Below are 19,206 nucleotides of genomic sequence, written 5' to 3'. Positions count from 1 at the left end.
ACCCCGGTCCCCAGGTGACTCCCGCGGCTCAGGCAGCGGCCCCACACATTTCTGCTCTCAGTCTTGCCAGTGACCAGCTGGCCTGTTTCCACGGGTCGACCATGACAGCGGGCTCGTTTGCCCACACTGTCCATTCCTCTGCCCGGTCCTGGCCCAGCCTGCCCGGCGTGGCCCTCGAGGACACTGGGCTCAGGGCCAGGTGTCCTCCCGTCAGCCTCTCCCAGCCTCGGTCTTCCCCACGGACAACGCCCTCTGCCGCAGCCCACGATGTGAGACCCTGCGGACCTACGGCCCGGCATCCCCTGTGACGAGAATCTCCAAGGGCCCTTCTCAAGGAGCTGGCTCCGATTCCCGCAGCCTCTCGGCCAGGGTCGCCGATGGCCCCGCGGCCCCTGCAGGCGAGCAGCCCAGAGCTCCGGCCGGGCCCGAGTCACGGCTGGGCTGGTTAGGGCCTTCTCTCTGTCTCTGTCTGTCCATCTGTCTGTCTTTCCCTCAGCATTGCCACGACTGTTCCCACAGCCCATGTGGTTGGTGTCAGCGACATGCTAAGGCATGTAGTCGGCAGGTGGCTGAGACAAGTGTTGGCCCAGGTCAGGGGGAGCAGAAAGGGGTCCGAATACGTGACCCCCAAACTTGCCCCTCTGGCGTGTGGACTACTTTTGGCTGCAGGCCATTGAGAATCAGCGGACGCAGAAAGCAGCCCCTGGACGGCTCCTTGTCCCAGAGCAAACCTCCAAGGGACAAGCTCGCCACCCATCCGGCCTCCGGGGACTTTTACAGCCACAGAGAAGTCCCAGGATCAACGCCCAGGTGGCCTCGCAGACGGGCGCCACTCCCCCACCCTCATCCCCACGGGCTCCTCCTCCCACAGTTTGGGGCCCCAAGAAGCTCAGGCCACTGTCCCTTGGTCTTGTCCCCTCCCCATGACTGCACGTTTCTCGATCACACGGTCTGCCAGTCTCCAGGTGTGCCCACCTCGGGGGTCTTCACTTCCTCCCTCTCCTCCCGGTCACCTGTCTTCTTCGGGCCCCAAGGCCCTGGGCGCTGAGCTGAGGCCCGGGCGGAAGGCCCCTCAGTTCTAACATCACACTTGTTCCCAACGAGTTACGTACTTAACGAGAATCATTATCTGTGGGCACGTACGCAGTGCAGAGCTGGAACTCTGGTCGTTAGGTCCTGAGGACAGTAAGGCTTCACTCCTGTTAGAACATTTTGTAGTTGCCAAGAGCCGGCCGTGCTTGGGGTCGACCCTACAGGCCGGGGCGGTCACCGGGGACCACGTCGGGACCACATCGGCCTCGCGGTTGCCTTCTAAGTAAAGGTCGAATGTGATTTAGGGCTGTGTCCATGTAACTGGAGGCAGGGAGCACGGTGCTGCCTCGGGGTAGGAACGAGCTTGGACAGAACAAGGGTTGGACGGACGGATTCGGCCCTCCGGCCCGTGGGTCTGCCACCCGAGCTGCAGGCCACAGCGCCCCCCTTTGGGCAGCGTTTCCTGGGCTATTTGGTGGCGGGAGCACATGCCACTACGTGGACCGATGAGCACCTTTTGCACGCATCCCCGGATGCGCACCGGAGATTCTTCCAGGAGACCAGACAGCCCCGAGCTTTCTGAGCTGGGGGGTGGGGCCCGGCTTGGCCTCGGCAGGCAGCTCGGGCTGGGGAAGAGCAGGGTCCCCATCTCCGAGTTTCCCAGAAGTGCTGGACTTTCATGCAAGGACAGAAGCCCAGATCATCAAGCTGCTGAGTCGCCAAGCAGGGATGTCCGAGGGGAAGGCCTCGGTCTGGAGGCCAGGGCCGAGACCCAGATGTCGTGTGTGCCTGAGTGGTGGGGTGTGGAGGAGAAAAGAGGAGGGGTCAGCACCCCGCCAGGGATGCAGGTGGAACAGGCACGTCTGCCCTGCCCCCACCCCATCCAAGACTCTGGGTCACCTACCTGGGCACAGACAGGACGCAGCCCCTCTTCACAGAGCTTTTGGGATGGTGTTGGGCTCAGGGCCACACCCAGTCCCCAGTGACGCTGGAGCCGGAGAGGAAGATGCAACCTGTGTAGTGTCCTGAATCAGTGTATCAGTATTGGCCTTGTCGGGGCTGAATCTGGCCGGTTCCAGGCAGGCTTGTGGGGTGTGGGGGGCAGGGGGTGCAGAGTTGGGGTGCCGGCAGGAGCCCACTCCCTCCGAGGGCTCTAGGAGGACCCTCCCGTCTTGCTCGTCTGGCCCCTGGTGGCTCCAGGTGTCCCTTGGCTAGTGGCCACGTCCTCTGGGTCCCCGAATGGCTGCTCTGGGTCCCTGTGTGTTGTGAACTGAATTGTGCCTCCCCCGACTTCCAAATCTCCATGTTGCTGCCCAAACACCTCCCGTGACTGCGTTTGAGGAGAAGGCCTCAGGGAGGTAAGGAGGGGTCAGCAAGGTCACTGGGGGGGGGGGGTCCTCCCCGCATAGGACAGCAGAGCTCTCCCGATTTGTGCACCGAGGAGAGGCCGGGCAAGGTCACTGCAAGATGGTGGCCTCATGAGCCCAGGAGAGAGCACTCACCAGACAGCGGCCCTGGGGGCTCCTTGGCCTCGGACGTCCACCTCCAGAACCCTGAGAAGACGCGGCCCGCTGCTCGAGCCCCGGCCTGCAGCTTCTGCCGAGGCCCCTGAGCAGGCCGGGGCCAGGTCTTCTTTTCTGTCTCCTAGCAGGACCCTCGGGTGGGATTTGGGCCTCGCTTCATCCTGGCGGGTCTGTCTTGGGCTGAACTCCATCTTGCAAAGCTGTCTGTCGCCATGGGGTCTCCTTCTGAGGTCCCAGGGGGCACGGCTCTGGGAAGCCCAGGCCCACCCGCTGCACTGCACGTGTGGCTTTCAGCCGCAGGCGCCCGCCGAGCCTCTGCACACGGGGCGTTTGGGTGGCCCCGGCGGTGCGCAGTGGGCCAGGCCTCATGCGCACGCATTGGGGGCACCAAGGGCTGTGAGAGTTTAGGAGCCGCTAGGGAGCATGCGCTGGGCGCTCAGCGCGCAGACGCCGACGCGCCCCCGCCCTGCCCGCCCCTTCACGCCAGCAGCGCGCGCAGCGTGTCCCGGACACACGAACGCCGGGCCCTTACGTACACGTGCGCCGACCGCAGTTAACGAGTGTATTATAATTTGTTCGAATAAGTAACTTATGAATATTTATAATTTTATATGTATTTATTAATTTATGCTTAAAATTAAAATGATCTATAAAAGAGACAAGTATTGTATGAATTCGCTCAGATGTGGAAATTAAAACACAAACAAACGAATAAATAAAACAAAACACAAATAGGCCTGTGGATACAGTGGGCTGATGGGAGCCAGAGGGGAAGGGGGGGGACGGGAGTTGCAAAAAATGTTTTAAAACACGAAATAAATTACTTTTAATTAATGATAATTAAAATAATCTATCATTTAAAATTGTATCTATGATTATGTTTATAATACCCAAATACATAAACACAAATACATTTTATTTATCAATTTTATTAATTGTAATTAAAATTTATCTGTAGTTCCAAACTTTTTTTTCTCTGTAATTATGTATAAAACGCAATACATAGTGTAACCTTTGACCTAGCCGTTTAACTTTCAGGAGTTTACCCCGATGGCAGAAGGAGGAATGATTAATGAGGTTTGCATAGAAGGCACATCCCTCACAGGGTCGGGGGTGACGTTTGAAGATTTTGAGCAGCGCTGATATCCAGGAAGCACTGGTCAGTACCGGGGACTCGGTTCCAGCGCGGCCGCAGCGCACCAGCCTTTAGAAGCTGTATCGTAAGTGACAGGCCTTGACGAAGGGACGAGGGCACCGTGGCATGTGGAGTGTGAGCTCGGTTTTTGAAGTTTGTGCTTCTGTACGTACGCAGAAACCAGAAGTCATAATAGGGCACACGTGTGAGTTTGGACATTGAAATTATGGGTAGTGTTTATTTTCTGTTTTGTTTTTTTTTTAAGATTTTATTCTTGTATTTTTAGAGAGAGGGGAAGGGAAGGAGAAAGAGGAGAGACATCAGTGTGTGGTTGCCTCTCACGCGCCCCCTACTGGGGATCCGGCCCTCAATTTGGGCATGTGCCTTGACTGGGAATCAAACTGGCAACCCTTTGGTTTGCAGGCCAGCACTCAGTCCACTGAGCCACAGCAGCCAGGGCTATTTCCTTTTTTAAATGTTTATTTTCATGGGCATTCTTCTTTGGCTTTCAAGTTTTTCCAAAGTGAGCATGCGCTATATTTTGTAGGTTAGCAATGATGTTTTAGAGATAATCAAGCAGGGAAAACAATCACTAAGCCCTGACTCCCAGCCCCTGCAGTGACGATTTCTCCAGCTCCCGTGGGGCCCAAACCCCAACAGGAGTGCTCCCACGTTTCTGGGAGGAACTAGCTGGGGGGGGGGGCACAGTGAGGCGGGCTTCCCCTCTTTCCCTGGGCCAGGGTCAGCCCGCTGTGTCCGTCAGGTGTGAGCCATGCAGAGGCCGCTCCATGTGAGATCCAGACACTTGGTCAGGGGCGAGCTCAGCGCTTCAAGGGCAGATGTTTGGGATGCTGGCTTCCCTCCTGAGGGGACTGGAGTGACACAAAGACTTGAAGGCCAGCCTGGGAACGTCAAATCAGCCACAGGGGCTGGACGCCCGAGCCCTCTGAGCTCACCATTCCTGGCACCATTTAATAACCCAGCAACCGAGTCTGAAAACCTCCCAGGAGGGGGCTTTATTCTTCCTGGTGGAAGGCGGGGGCGGTGAGCCACTTCGGGGAAAGAAAATAGCTCTGTTTCTCTGTGAGCGATTTCTAACTCAGGGCGGCCGAGAACCACGTGATGAGTCCGTCCCTGGAACCGGACTCTGGACCTTGCTCCTGCCTCTGGCGGAGTTTCCGAGGCTGAGCAGCGGTGCTCAAAGCCGAGACTGCCACTCGGGAGAGTCTTTGTGGTTCGTCTTCTCCACCGGTAACATTTCCCAGAAAAATGTAAACACTCCGTCACGGGCTTGGCACGAGTGTTGGGCTCTTCCGCGTGGAAACCAGCTATTTAATGCCGCGGTGGGAGCCGAGAGTTTCTCATCAAGTTGTCCCGTGTGGGTCCATCTCTCTCCGGTGGTGTTGGGCGGGACAGAAGCCAGGCACTGCCGAGGCCCCAGCGCCACGGGCCCCACCTTGTGTGCAAGCGGCGGGCCCTCGGGATCCATTGCGACCTGTGAGGATGTCTTTCCATGGTCCCCCTGTTCTCATCATGTTAACGATGGTGGACTTTTCTGGGCAGACCCCCTACGTGGTGCAGAGTCTTCCCAAATGTCTGGAACACAAAGATCCTGGAATGGGGTGGGGGCAGACTCGGGGGAAAGCCGCGGAGCCGGGGGACCCACTGCTCTGCAGGCCCCGCATCCCTGTTTGTGGGGGGGGTCTCCCCATCTTCTCTTTGACATCCGTTCCTCTCACTCGAGTCCCTGTGGTTTAGGTGGGGACTCCCCTGTCCCCCGCGCCGGCTCCAGGGCAGATGGAGACTCTGGGGTCAAGGCCCAGGTCTCCCCATCTTGCAGGTGCCTTCGGGGGACCAGCAGGGCTCGGTGAGGGACTGAGTCCCAGAAGGTGCTGGGACCCTCTGGGGCCGTTACTGCCCTGCCCTGAGATGCTCAGCTGGGAGACCCGTGCGGCTGGAGCTCCCGGGGGTGGCCCAGGGAAAAGCCCACTGGGGCGTGAGGTCAGCGAGGCAGACTTGGAGCTGGGAGTTGTGGGGAGGAGGGGACCCCGGGTCCAGACGTCCCAGACGTCAGACGTCACTGCTTGTTCAGAGGTAGGGAGTCGTCAACTCTGTCCCTCCCCCGGTTTTTCCCCAAGTCTGTGGGTGGAAGGGTGTGGAAGGGATTTCCTTCCGGCTCACGCCCCAGGAGGCTGCACTTTGCTGTTGGCCCCAGAGCCCAGGGCCCCTGGCTTCCAGGAGAGCAGCCGTTTGAGCCCCGTGGTCTGTGGTCACTCGGGCTGGCAGAGCTCAGGAACGTGCACACCTCCCAGAATGCACGCCAGTCTGCAACTTTGCACTACACAGCTTGGGGTCTTCCCTGAGCCCCCTGGTCCTGCACCCCCCGCCGCCGGGCCCCGGCCAGGCGGAGCACTAGAGGAGGGGTTTTCTGGCCGGCGGGGCTGCCTCTGGCCCGAGTCAGGCTGGAGTCTGCAGCTCCGGCCACAGCACCCTCCTCCCTCCTCCCGCCTGCCACCCCCCAGCCACCCCGGAGCTGTGCAGGGCCTCGGTGCCCGCTGAGCGGGGGACATGGCCGTGGCGGGGAGGAGGGGTGTCCCTGGCTTACCTGTGCTCCTGGCAGAGCCTGGACAGCTGTTGCTGCCGCCGAGGCCCCTGGCGAGGAGAGTGGCTGTCCCTGGGCAGTGACCACAAGTGGGGCACTCAGCTCAGCTGCGAGCTTCCCCGGAGGGAACTGGAGAAGCAGTTCATGTGCACAGCGGGGGCACACGGGGGGCTTGTTGGCCACATGGGGTGAAGGAGGCCGTGTCCCAGGAGGCCCGGTGCTCTGCTGGTCCCTGTCACGGCTGGCTGCCCTCAGCCTGCTTACAAGTTGACCTGCCCCAGACCTGCTGGCCAGCAGCTGCTGTCATGGGTTCCCCTGTGCCCCCCAAGTTCCTATGTGGAGTCCTGACCTTCCTTACCAGATGTGACTTCATTCGGAAGCGAGGTCCCCGCAGCCGCAATCCGTTAAGATGAGGTTGCACCAGACGGGCCCCCGGACCCACAGGCCTGGCATCCATGCGGGAGGGGACCTGGACGCAGGCCCACTCACAGCTCATGGGACCCGCCGTGACGGCAGAAGTCGGGGTGAAGGTCCACGGGCCCAGGACCCCAACAGTCGCTGGGGAGAAAAGGTCAGGGACACAGCCCTGCCTGGACTTCCAGACCCCAGGGCCTGGGGGCCGTCGGAGCTCAGGGCCCTGAGAGGCCCCCAGAAGCCACTGCCTCTGCTGGGAGCGGGGCGCAGAGGAGCAGATTCCCGGTGCCTGGGGTCTGGGCCGAGGCCCCAGGTGGGCGGCTCATGGCCCGAGGGCCTGCGGGCGGCCGCAAGGAGGACACCGGCCAGGTGTGGGAGAGGACAAGCAGCATCGCTGGCTTTATTGACAAAGACCCGGGTCTGGGCACGCGGGGCACGTGACAGGACGCGGCCCCTTGTGCTGTATCCCCGACACGAGGGCATCCTGTGTTTTCCTGAGACGCGCAGGCTGCTCTCTGCCGGGGGGCACCGCCCATCCCCCCGCCACCGACACACACAGCGCCCTCCAACCCCGTGTCTGTCCTCCCGACTCTGGGAGACCCGCCAGGCAGGACTGTGTCCCTGATTCCGGGAAAGCGGACTTTGCACTTGGGGTCGGGGGACAGTCCAGGTGAGGAGGGGCTGTGGCTGCGCCGGTGACACCTGTCTTGACGGGGTGGCAGCAGCAAGCCTACCGTGTCCAATCGGAGACCCCCGGACAGGAGCCCCTGTGGTCGGAGTGCGGAGTTTTCCAGGAAGACGGACTTCTGGGTGTTTTAGGTGAAATGGGCCACGTGCTGGTGTTGACTCGGCCTTGGCTCTGGAACCTGCTCTGTCGTCCTCGATGAAGACCGGGGCGATTCTGTCATCTCCACCCCTGCTGAGGGTGGGTGGCGGGGCCTCCAGGGCCTGCAGCAGCTCCTGCACACAGTAGGTGCTCCGTGGTCGCCCCTCGGACAGACCCGACACTGGTCACAGCGACCCAAGGATTTCACGCCACCACTTCCTTCTGTGGAACCGTCCCGGGGCCGTAGCGAAGACAGGAACCTCGAGACCCACCTTCCGGACCCAGCCTGGAGTCACACGGGCCGAGACACACCACGGGACTTGACACCCGAGTGTGCCAGCAACACAAAGGAAGGACGACGTGAGTTCCCTTGCAGCAGGTCCCTGGGACGCTGGGGACACGCCCGCCACCGGTCCCAGCAGCTTTCAGCGGAGGCTGCGCGTAGACGTCTGCAGACCCCTGCAGGTCCCGGAGGGGGACGCTCACAGCCCAGCCCCTGTCCTCGCCGCCTCAGTTCAGAGCGCAGCACACAAGGTGCGGGGGGGACCACGCCGCAGCCTCAAACCTGGGTTTCTGTAATTGATGCCGGCCCCTCGGGGGGGTCAGCATGAGGAGGACAGAGGCCAGCCATAAATGTGCCGGAGGCAGACTCTGCACGCACGGCCGGGAGGTTTATGAGTGTGGATCACGCCCTCGACCTGCGATGTGTCTGCCCTCAGACTGACGGCAGCGGCAGCAGGAAACAGAACAGCACGAGCGGAAGAACGGAAAAGGAGGGTGTGAGTGTCACCGAAATGGGTGGCAGTTCACCACCCAGCAGACAAGGTGAGTCAGCGGGAGCGGGAGCGGTGTCCTTGGGGGGACAGCGCCTCAGGACAGCAGGGAGCGGCTGGGTGGGAGGGCGTGCTGAGGGTCACAGTGTCACCGGTGGGGCCACAGGCGTCCTCCAAGGAGGGCTCGGTGACGTGCAGACAGAGCCAAGAGCATTGGGGTGGTGGGGGAGGGAGCCACGCAGCGGCAGAGGGACCGGCTCAGAGAGACACCACGGGAGGGACAGGAGGGGCCCAGGGAAGCACAGCAGGGCCTCCGGTCCCCCAAGCCCCTCCCACCCGGGCGAGGGCTCCGCCGAGACTGTGCCAGGGTGTGAGTGGCCGAGAGCCCACTCAGCTCTCCCTGGGGCTCTGTGTTCGCAGGCTTCGCCTCTGGGGGGTGTCGGAGGGGCCACAGTGAATCATGTGCTCACTGAGCTCACACGCAAGCTGGCCTCAGGGTCCCTCCCGCTCTCAGAGGTCATGACCCCTCCGCTCTGCCCCCCGTCAGTGGGGACAGGCTTCCTGCCAGCCTCCGCTAGACACCCACAGTCTCCGTGCGCCTCGCCCTGCACAGGCCCCACGGGTGCCACGGAACTGCCGTCCCCTCTAGAGAAGTGGGGACGACGGTCGGTCTGTGCTGGTCTCCTTGCGACCACTGTTTACCCAGCGGGCTTCTCAGTGGCCATTGCTGGGAGCAACACCAAGCGCCGTGGAGAGACGCAGTGAAAGCGGGAGCTGCCCCCGCTGCCGCAGGGGACCGCGGCCTGCGCAGCGGGGGCAGGCGGGTGCGCACAGCACAGGGCAGGCCTGCTGGGAAAAACGCTCGGCCGTTCGACTGGGTTCCAGGCCCGGCCCCGCGTCCCACGGACGGGTGCGCCCCGCTGCTCAGACAGACCTGTCCTCTGCCTGGTGCCTGTCCGCCCCGGGGGACGGCGGCCGGGTCTGCGGAGATGGCAGCTCACACTGCCAGTCTCAGAGGAACGACTGCCCCAGGTCCAGAGGCTCCCCCCTCGGACCCCCTTCCGCCTGACCCAGGTCAGCCCTCGCCTGCAGCCCTGACAGGCGGGGCCACGGGGACTTCCCTGCACCTGTTACTCTGATGGCGGGGACAGGGCTGTGCTTTCCTGGGCGCTCCCAGCAGCTCAGAGACTCGGCACCCATCTCTTTCGAAGCCACGACAATGCTGCCACGCAGGATGGACACCTCGGTGTTGCCACTGGACGGGGGCATGTCTGTGGGGACCCCGGGCTCCCCGGCTGAGCCAGACCGTCTTCTGGGGCTGTTGGCCGCATCCCGTCCTCTTGTCTGTCCTCCCCGGGGGCACCGTGCCGCCCCCCGCAGACGGAAGGTGGAATGCGTGCGAGAGCCACAGTCTGCGCCCGCCGGCTTACACGCTGTCCCGGAGCCTGGCTGGGGGGCTGTCCCCAGGGGGCAGGGCCGGGCAGACCCAGTCCACCTGGTGCTCGAGGCCCGGCCCTGTGGTGTGCACAGCGGGGCCCCTGTCCTCTGAGGGGGTGGCGGTGAAGGTGGTGAACGTCACCCTTTTCCTCTTGGAGGTGGGGGACGTGGGGGGCTCGCTCCTCGGACTGTCCCCATCCGCGCCCGCGGGCCCTGCTGGGGTGAACAGCTGCCCGCCGAGGCTGTTCTGGGAGCTGGTGCTGAGCAGGAACTTGCTCTCCTCGAAGTCCGGGCCCCTGTCCACGGCGGCGATGCGCTCCTCGGGGGAAGACGGGAAGTCAGCGTGGTCCCCCAGCAGCTCCGCCCGGCCGCTCAGGCCCACCCAGTCGTGGGGGTGGCTCAGCCCCTCCTGCTCCGGGAAGGGCTCCCGCTTGCGCCTGTACTTCCAGGCGAAGGCCACGCAGTTGGACAGGAAGACCAGGATGGCCAGGCAGAAGACGCCCAGCAGCGCGTACATGCCGATCTCCAGGTCGCTCAGCCCCCGGGAGGCCTGTAGGAGGCCACCCTGGTCCCCGTCCCCATTGCTTCCCGGGAGGCCCAGCTGGGTGGGGACACGGGTGCGGCTGGGGGGCCTGGGCTGCCAGCTGCCGACGCCATCGGAGAGATCCTCCTGCCCAGGCTTCCTCGGGAAGCTGGACCTCTCTGTCGTGGCCCGTCCTCCGCCCATGGTGCCCACGGAAGGGCTGCTGAGTGATGGGCCCACGTGGCCACCCCACTCCCACGAGGGCGGGCGGGGCCTCCCGTCACTGCCATTGCTCCTGGGGCGTGCTTCCGCCCCCCTGTGTCCGCTGTCACTGGTGTTGGGGCTGGCGTCGCTCTGGCTGAACCTCACCCTGATGGGGGCCGTCCCCACGGCCAGCACACTCTTCCGCTGGTACTTCTGGCAGGACTCACTGATGAGCATGTCTACCTTCACCAGGGCACCCTGTCCTTCGGATTCCGCCGTGATGACAGGCCACCTGGAGCTGGGGTCTTGGCGGATGGAGACCACCTTCTCGTCCAAAGAGGTGGCCATCAAGGAGAAGTCCTTCCCGTCATAAATGTCCAAGGGAGTGACCGCACCGTCGCTGAACTGCACCCAGCAGCTGAGGGCCGCCTCCTGCAGAGTGAAGCCGGCCGTCAGATGGGCCCTGAGCTGGCGGCACCTGGTCTCGGGGATCAGGTACCAGGACGACCAGGGCTTTCCGACTGTGCAGATACGAGAGCGAACGGCCCGAAGGGCCTGCAGGGAAATCAACTGTCACAGGGGCATGGAACCGAGCGAGAGAGAGCCACCCAGAGATGGCAGCGCGTGCACGGGAAGGGGACAGCGCCCAGGACGCGAGCTGCTGGGGGCCAAATTTGCACAGTGACAGTCACCTGTCCACAGACACAGCCGTCAGCGGGACCCCTGCCACGTCACCCGAGTGCGTGAGAGACAGCATCACAGTGAAGCTTCGGTGACGCCAGGTCTCTGTCCATCACCCCCCACCCAGAACAGGGCCCCAGGTCTGGAGAGAGATGCCCCTGTCCCTCTCGGGCACAGTATGAGCTTGGGGACAATGACTGAAACCAGCCAGAGAGGGACCCTGCACACTCCCAGCAGACCGCCCCCCTCCACTCCCCCCGCCTGGGGGACACAGGGGGCCCTGCCTCCCGGGCTGTGACCGCCCTGACCCGCCCGCTGGCCCAGCCTGTACCTGCTGGGGCCTCTGCAGGAGCTCCTGGGCCACGGCCGTGGCGAAGATGGCCCTGTTGCTCCCGGGGCTGAGCTGCAAGGACAGCGTCAGCCCCGTCACCAGCTGCACCCCGAGGTCGGTGATGGTCACCTTCTCGTCCAGCACGGTGATGGTCTTTTCGGCCAGGATGGCGTCCGACAGTGGGGACAGGACCTGAAACAGGACGACGTGGCAGAGGAAAGCCGTCTGGGCCCCAGAAGTCACTCGCGGAGCGTCGAGGAGGCCCAGGCTCGGGGACAGAGCCGGGCAGGCCCGTCTCTGTCGGGTCTCTCTGGGGTCTTCTTCCCACAACGGAGTCTCGTTTGTGGAAACACACTGTGTTTGCTAAGTCACAGCGAGGCGGGGTCCAGGGCGGGCCTGGGCTACAGGGCGGGAGCCGCCCTCAGTGCGGGGAGCAGAAGGTGCCGCTGGTTCGCTTTGGCCCCGACAGGGCGACTGGCCCCCAGCAGGGCCGCCCTCTGCCAGCACGTGTGAGGCTCTGTTTGAAACTTCACTTGAACGCTCGGTTCCAAACGCCACAGCACCAAGCGCTACGGTGTCCCACGCGGGGCAGACGCTGAGGCCTTTCTGCCCCACACCTGATAGCCAGCCTGGCACAAGGAGGCGGGGCTGGGGGGCCGCACGCTGCCTCGGTGTGCCCGGGCCCATGCTCCCCACCGCGGGACACACTGCGCTGCGATGGGCAACCTGCATCCGCACGAGGGTCCCCGGGGGAGACCTCGGCCCTCTCTGTGCCACGGACAACATGTCTGCCTGCAGACGGAGCTCGCGGGTTGGCAGGGCCCCGAGTCCTGCCCCCACCTGCCCCCCCCAGCGGGCTGATGAGACAGGCTCCGCCTTCCTCCCACCTGCCTCTTCCGCGGCTGGTTATCAAACCCTGGACCCTCTGCAGGTGCCGCCCCGGGGTCCCCAGTCTGGCATCACACGGAATGGCAAGAGCACGCCAGCTGAGTCCTCGGGAGGCAGCAGACACGCGTGCGGAACTCAGGGGGACTGGGAGGGAATAGGTGACAGGAAGAAGTGAGAGAACAGACCACCCACCAGGACGTGCTCCATGCTCCACGCCCGGGAGGCCGGCCCCGCCCCCACTGCACTGCCGTGGCGTCTCCGGGCACCACACCGCGCTCAGAGCGCCCGGCCCTGGCCAGGCCCGCACCTCGGGGCGGTTCCGGGCGTCAGCCTCACTTCGGCCTCGGAATTGGCAGCAGGAGCACAGCCCCCTGCCTGTCAGTCAGGCCTGGGCGGGAGAGGACACGTGTTCACTGGGACACGAGGGACCCTCTAGGGGAGGCCCACGGCCACCCTGCAGAACGGGGAGCAGCCCACCCCTGCCTCTGGGGGCGCCTCACCTGGATGGTGGTCATCCCAAGCTCCCGGCCAACCAGCACTTGTCCCTCCTGCAGCCGGGCGACGCGCGGCTCCTCCACCTGCATGGAGTCCTTCACCAGCTCCGTGACGTCCACCTGCCAGTCGGAGCCCAGCAGGTGGGCCAGCTGACCCCCAGGCTCGGCGGACTCGGCCGCGAACTGCGTCAGGACCCGCACCAGGGCGTGCTGGTACTGGAGGGCGCAGCCCCGCCCCCGCCGCTCCGAGTCCTCCTCCTCCTCGCTGTCCGGAGCCGGCCTGCGGAGGGTCAGGGCAGGTTGCAGGGCGGGCTCCGTGGGCGGAGGGCGAGGGGCGGGGCTTGTGAGGGGCGGGGCTTGTGAGGGCGGAGCTGCATGTGAGGGCGGGGCTGCATGTGAGGGCGGTGCTGCATGTGAGGGGCGGGGCTGCCGTGGGCCCAGATCGCCGGACGGTGGGCATGGCACGCACCCTGAAGGGACTGGGGTGCGGGCACAGGCGTGTAGTGTCCCCCATGAGCCCCGCCGCCTGGCTGCCCCCCTGGGGAATCCCCTCCCCTTGACTGTGGGCTGGACCTAGCGGCTTTCCTCCAGTCAAGGTCAGAGCAGAGGCGATAGAATGTCTCGGCCAGGTGAGGGTCAGCAGATGGGGCCGCCTCTCGCTCCCTCTGGAGAGGCAGGTGCCGTGCTGGGAGTGACCCCACGGACACACCCGCGTGACCAGATCCTGAGCGTGGCCACGGCCAGTGAGGAACTGGAGTCCAGTTTCAACCTCCTGGGAGGGCTGAGGCCCGCCAGTGACCACACAAGACCCTCCACACAAGGCTTCCCTGGGGTGACAGCTCGCTGCCCCCACTGTGCTGCCTGCAGGCCTACTGGGTGGCCGCTGTGGCTGACAGGGACCAGCGCTCTCACACACCATCAGAACGATGCCCCAGAGGGCGGGGGACACACTTGGACTTCGTGCCAGCCAGGCGGCTCCAGCTCAGAGCTCATGGGCCGTTCAAGTGAGGCCCCCTTCCCACAACTGGTCCTCCCTTCTCCTGGGATGGACCACCACGCGGGCGAGGCCGACTGCTCCCGCCAGCCCCCCAGGCTCCAGCCGGGAGTCCCGTGCCCTGTGTGTCCCCTCGGCCCCAGTGATGAGACCAGGGACTAGCACTCAGGGAAGCTGAGGCGTCACTCCAGGACTCTGCGGGATTACTGGGAAGGAGACGACGTCCTCTCCTCGGACTTGCTGAGAAGACGGGAGGGACGTCCGGAGCCTCAGGAGAGGAGCTGCCGGAGCCGTGCGCCGGGCACACTGGGGCCCCGCCGCTGCCCCACCGGAGGTTGCCCGCCCATCCATCTCCACGGTCGACCACGCACAGGACTCAGGTTTCTGACGGGGTCTGACAGACACACCCACCTGTCGCTGGGGACCACGGGCACCCTCCAGCCCTTGATCTGATTGAGCTCGGCGTCCGAGATCTCGATGTGCAGCGGCAGCCGGGGCGCCCACACTGTCATCTCCAGAGCCCCGCTGAGGTGCTGGTAGGTGAAGGTCACCACCACGTCCACCTTGCCCTTCACCTCCTTCCCGTTGACGAAGACGTGGTCGCAGCGGTCAGACACCTGTGCAGAGAGACGGCCGGAGGTCTTCTCCTGCCCTGACCAGGCTCACGGATCAGGGAGGAAAAGTGCCAGGGGGCGGGGTGGCCTGGCTGACCCCTGTACGATGGGCCAGGGAATCTGCCCTCCGAACTCCGGGACTGAGAGAGCGGAAGCTGAGACGCCAGGTGGGTGGCGGTTTGCATGGCCCTTGGGGAGGAGACAGCAGGGCCAGGCTGTGCTGATGTTGTTAAGGGCAGGTTCGCCGACGACCTGCAGGCGAGGCAGCCAAGGGCACGGCGACATCATCGCTGAAGCCTGGGGAACGGAGGGGCTGCCCTCCCCGCACCGCCACCCCCCACAGCACAGGGCGGAGCCAGCCCAGGTGGCCTTTCACAGCAGGGCCTGGCCGGGGGTCCTTGCCTCAGGGCCACCCACCCACAGCCCCAGGCGCTTCTCGTCCACGTCTTCCGATTCTGCATCAGGTTGGATTGTCACAAATGGGGGGGGGTGGAGGGGGCACCGTGGAGGGATCACTGCCTAGCCACGGAAGGACAGACCTCCCCAAGCGCCCTGGATGCCTCCTCACGAAGCCCCTACCAGGTGGCCAGGCTGGGCTCGGCTCCAGGGCCCCCCCGCCCAGCTGGGCTGCCCCTCGCTAGGAGGGGTCCCTGAGGGCAGGTGGGCACCCAGCCCATCCTGGGCAGGAGACAGCAAGACAGGTCCTGCAGGAGCTGGAAGGTGGAATGTCCCCTCTAGGCCCCAACACTGCCGTCCCCCTGTCCCCTGGTCACTGCGCTCATTTGAGGTGAACCACAGCAAGGCAGGGTCTGGGGAGCCGGCAGGTGAGGTCTGCACGTCCTGTGCAAATGTGACTAGCTGTCCACGTGGGCGGATTCGTGGGGCCCACTCTGCCACGCAGCCAGTGGGGAGGAGCGGCCCATCACAGCCCCCAGCCCCCACCACCCAGTCACGGGGCCGCAGCTCGTGGCTCTGACTGGATATGCACAGCGGTCACTGGTGTGGATTTAATGCCGTTTCTCTTTTTTTGCTTAAATGCTCTGTGAGTATTGATCTTATTTAAGTACCACCAACATTTGTGGGGAAATGTAGGCTCTTCTCTGCTTTTTCTCTCCCCCCGTTTTCTTTTAAGCGCTAGAGCTAAGAGTATTAAAATTCTACCCACCCACCCTCCCGTTTAAATTTGGCCTAAAGGAATGTCTGCATCCATTTCTCAAATGAGGTACTGCCTTCTCCAAATTAGTTTTATCCTGGACTAAATGGCAAGTAACGTTGGTGACAGCGGTGACGAGAAGAGCTGTGGCCCATGGGGACTGAGTGGGCTGTCACCTCCCGGCACCTTGCTCCCCGGCATCCTGGCGGAGAGCCATTTTTCAGGTGACAGGCTCGGTGTCCGGGTGCCATTGGGGGAGATGCTTGACCTACCTTGGTGGCAGCTGCGCGCTTTTCTGCCCAGAGACAAGTTGTAAATGACCAGGTGGAGGAGGAAGGTCTGCAGGGGCCTGAGGCTGCTCAGGAACCCTCCTGTCGGAGAGCACGTGGGCCAACCCGGCCTGGCCGGTGCCCTGCCGCCGCCGCCACCACACGGGGCGAGAGTGAAGGCCAGCAGCAGGCAGCCCTCCCGGTCACCACGGTGCCACGAGCCTATCCGGTGCAGCGGGGAAGGCCTGTGGTGCGACACCACCCACGGTCCCCCCGGTGCCTGGGAGGGATGGAGGACATGGGTTCCTGCACTGCCTCTGCCAGACCCCCCACCAGGACTCGAGGGCGGTGCTGGTGACGGCAGGGTAGAAGCGAGTGTCCCTGTTTTCTGAAGTCCCTGCGGTGACCGCGCAGAGCTGGAGCAGCTGAGAAGACACAGGAGAACACGCACTGTGAGTCGCCGCACAGAGCTCTGATGTTCTCGTGTTTTGTGAGGTTTCCAGCATTTTCCTGCCCTTTCCAACTTGTGATTTGTCGCTGCTTTCTTTCCTCAGGCTCCACAAACACTCAGGACTTCTGCATGTGACTCTGTCCCTAGACACGCGTCCCTGGTCCCAGCAGAGTCCCGGGGCCGGGAGGACTTCGTGGCCCTTCACGCGTGTCCCCACCTCCAGAGCAGCAGGCGCGGTGCTCCCCGCCCGTCCTCCCGCGGCAGGGCTGCTCCCGGCCGCACCGGTGTCCCACGCCCCGCGATGCGGAGACCCCACGTCGTGCTTGGGGGCGCGCGTGTCTTCCCGACAGCCCAGTGGGTGTGTGACCCGGAGGTCGGCATCCGGACGCTGCCGCCCCCAACGCCGCCGGCCCCCTCTCGTCACCACCCTGCCTGTCAGCACCGTCGTCTGGCCTCTCGCTCCGCAGCAAAGACCCCACCGCACATCCCCTCGTGGGCCACCCCGGTCCTTTCTGCCAAGAAGTGCTTCATGGTGGACATTGGGTTAATCTGCTCTCCCGTGGCTGGTGTTTTAATTAATGAATTCCCTCCTAATTAATTCCCGCTAAAGGCACACAATCCCCGCTCTTGGAAACTTTCAATGAAAGAACCAAAATTAAAAGCAAATATTTCCTTAACATTTCCAGGCTTCCGCAGGACAAACACTGAACTCAGCCAGGCCTCACCCGAACGGGTCCAGACGCAGTGGCCGCCCACCGCCCGCCGAGCCCAGACCCCCCAGAGTCACCCGCACGGAGCGACCGCCCTCCGCTGACAACGGAGTTCTACCTCCCGTCGCCACCGGGCCGTGGCTCGTTGTGCGTAAGGTGAAAAGCGTTTTTAAAGGAAAGAAGGGCTAGGCAGTCAATTGTTCTAAAAAGAAAAACAGTTTCCTCTCAATATGTTTCCCAGGAGTGTTTGTGAAATAACAGAAAAATGTATGCACATATATGCTTGTATATATGAACATATGCAACACATTATACATAAAATATATAATTGTGTGCTATAAATTATACATGTAGAATTGTGCAGTGTAGGACCATAATATAATCATACAGTGCATAGTCATAATTACGCAGTATTGTGATCCATCCTACACAGATGTGTCTCAAACTCCCGAATTCCCCGGGGCGGTGGGGACGCTGAGGACGCTCGGACGTGGCCCCCGTCCCAGGCGCCAGCCCTGCTTCTCGCCACCGCCGCAGGGGAACGCCGGACAAGAGCTGGCGTCTTGGCGCGGCGTGGTTCTCGTCAGGACAGCGCCGGACGGACCTCCAGAACTCGCCCAGCTTGTGTGACCAGAACAGCCCCGTGTCATTGGTGACCCCCTGGGGCACCCATTTGGCACACAGACAGCGGACGCCGTCAGCCCTGGGGGAGGGGTGCCCGCCCTGCGCTGTGGCCCCAGGCACTTGGAGGGCGTGCGCTGGCCTGGCCTGGGTCTGGGTCTGGCCACGCCTCTCCCTGCCGGCCCCACCATTTTGTCCTCCACCGGCTTTTCTCCCAATAAATTGCTTAACTGTGCAATTGCATCTTGGCGTCGGCGTCAGGAGGACCTGACCAGGCAGGTGGTGTGGCGTCCGGTACTGTGTCACTGCTCTGCTCAGACTGAGGTGGCCCCTCTGTCTCTGGGTGGGCACAGGGCTCAGGCCTCCTCATGTAACCCCTCCCCCCAGCACTACCCATTGAACTCCGGGCTGGGCGTATGGTGCTGGTGTCCAGTGACAGCTATGTCCAAGACAGCTGGGGAACCTCGGGCACACAGGCACGCCCTCTCCTCTGGGGCTCTGAAGGTGGCTGAGCGGAAACCTGGAGCTGCTGGGGACCGGCTCTGCCCCTCACGGGAGAGCCTGCCCCAGACGGCAGCTGGCACACAGGGGAGAAGAGCCAGGACATGGAGACAGATCCATGGGAAACTCCTTGAGCCCCTGGATGCAGCCGTACCTGAAGCTCATGGGATTTCAAAGTCACAGGAACCAATGCAGTATTTTTATGGGCACATGTGTAAACAAGTTGGAGCTGGGTTCCTGTCACTTCCAAAGGCACGAGTCCTGAACACTTGAATTACTGTCAACACAACCCATGTGACACTGGACTTCCCCACCCAGCTTTGGGATGCCCGCTCTCCCCAAGGACAAGGTGCCGTGGCGGGGTGATTCACAGCTCTCCTTCCGCCCACCTTGCGATCCTTCCTCCGTCTGGAGTCGGTGCGGTCAGCTCGCCACAAGGCCTTCCGGGCCCAGGCGGTGCCGGGATGATTCAGAGCCCTGGCTCTGCGCCAGCCCTGCCCCAAGGACCTTGTGTACACGGTCTGAGGCAGCCACAGACAACTCCCGTCATCGTCCCCCCAGCAGAGAGCTGACGCTCCAGGCGGATGCCCTGTCCACTGCCGCCAGCAGTGGCGCCCACTCTGTCCCGGCAGCCCACCGCGGGAGCCCATGTTCCTCGCCACCAGGTGACACCGCGCTGTCATAGTGGGGCTGTGCTGCCGGACTCACAGGCAGCTTCCCAGGGACTGAGGGAGACCTCAGCAGCTGAGCACAGGCTGCTGGCGGCCAGCGGCCTGCCATTTGCGACAGACGTGCTGAGTTCGAGTTCCAGCATCGCCGCTGGACACCGGCGTCACCGCTGGGTGTGGGCATTTAAGCGGACACATCTTCTTGACTGTCCCGCTCCTTCCGGGAGAAACCTCCTCCCGCCTTGGGCACCCCTCTTGGGCGGACCCAGCAGCACCCGGCCCCAGCGTGCACCCCAATTCATGGTGACCCGACAGAGCCCCACTGTGATGTTCGGTCTCAACCTTAAGTCCGTGAGGCATGG

The 19,206-nt window shown here is 63.3% G+C and overlaps 1 protein-coding gene across 1 annotated transcript in view; it reads right to left on the bottom strand.

Moving 5' to 3' along the window:
• Positions 1–9,361: 9,361 nt before the first annotated feature.
• Positions 9,362–19,206, bottom strand: part of TMEM132D (transmembrane protein 132D) — a 58,487-nt gene continuing 48,642 nt past the window's right edge. Inside the window, exons 6-9 of the mRNA XM_053669837.1 lie at positions 14,269–14,474; positions 12,870–13,143; positions 11,482–11,673; positions 9,362–10,901 (exon numbers count right to left, since the gene is read on the bottom strand). Coding sequence (XP_053525812.1) covers positions 9,732–10,901; positions 11,482–11,673; positions 12,870–13,143; positions 14,269–14,474 — 1,842 coding nt within the window. The 3' untranslated portion in view covers positions 9,362–9,731. The remainder of the gene's footprint in view (positions 10,902–11,481; positions 11,674–12,869; positions 13,144–14,268; positions 14,475–19,206) is intronic.

This window comes from Artibeus jamaicensis, unplaced genomic scaffold, assembly GCF_021234435.1.
Source record: "Artibeus jamaicensis isolate MK-2021 breed Jamaican fruit bat unplaced genomic scaffold, CSHL_Jam_final contig_525, whole genome shotgun sequence".
NCBI classification, from domain to species: Eukaryota; Metazoa; Chordata; class Mammalia; order Chiroptera; family Phyllostomidae; genus Artibeus; species Artibeus jamaicensis.
The sequence above is the reverse complement of the archived record's forward strand: the minus strand, read 5'-3'. Positions and strand labels throughout refer to the sequence as shown.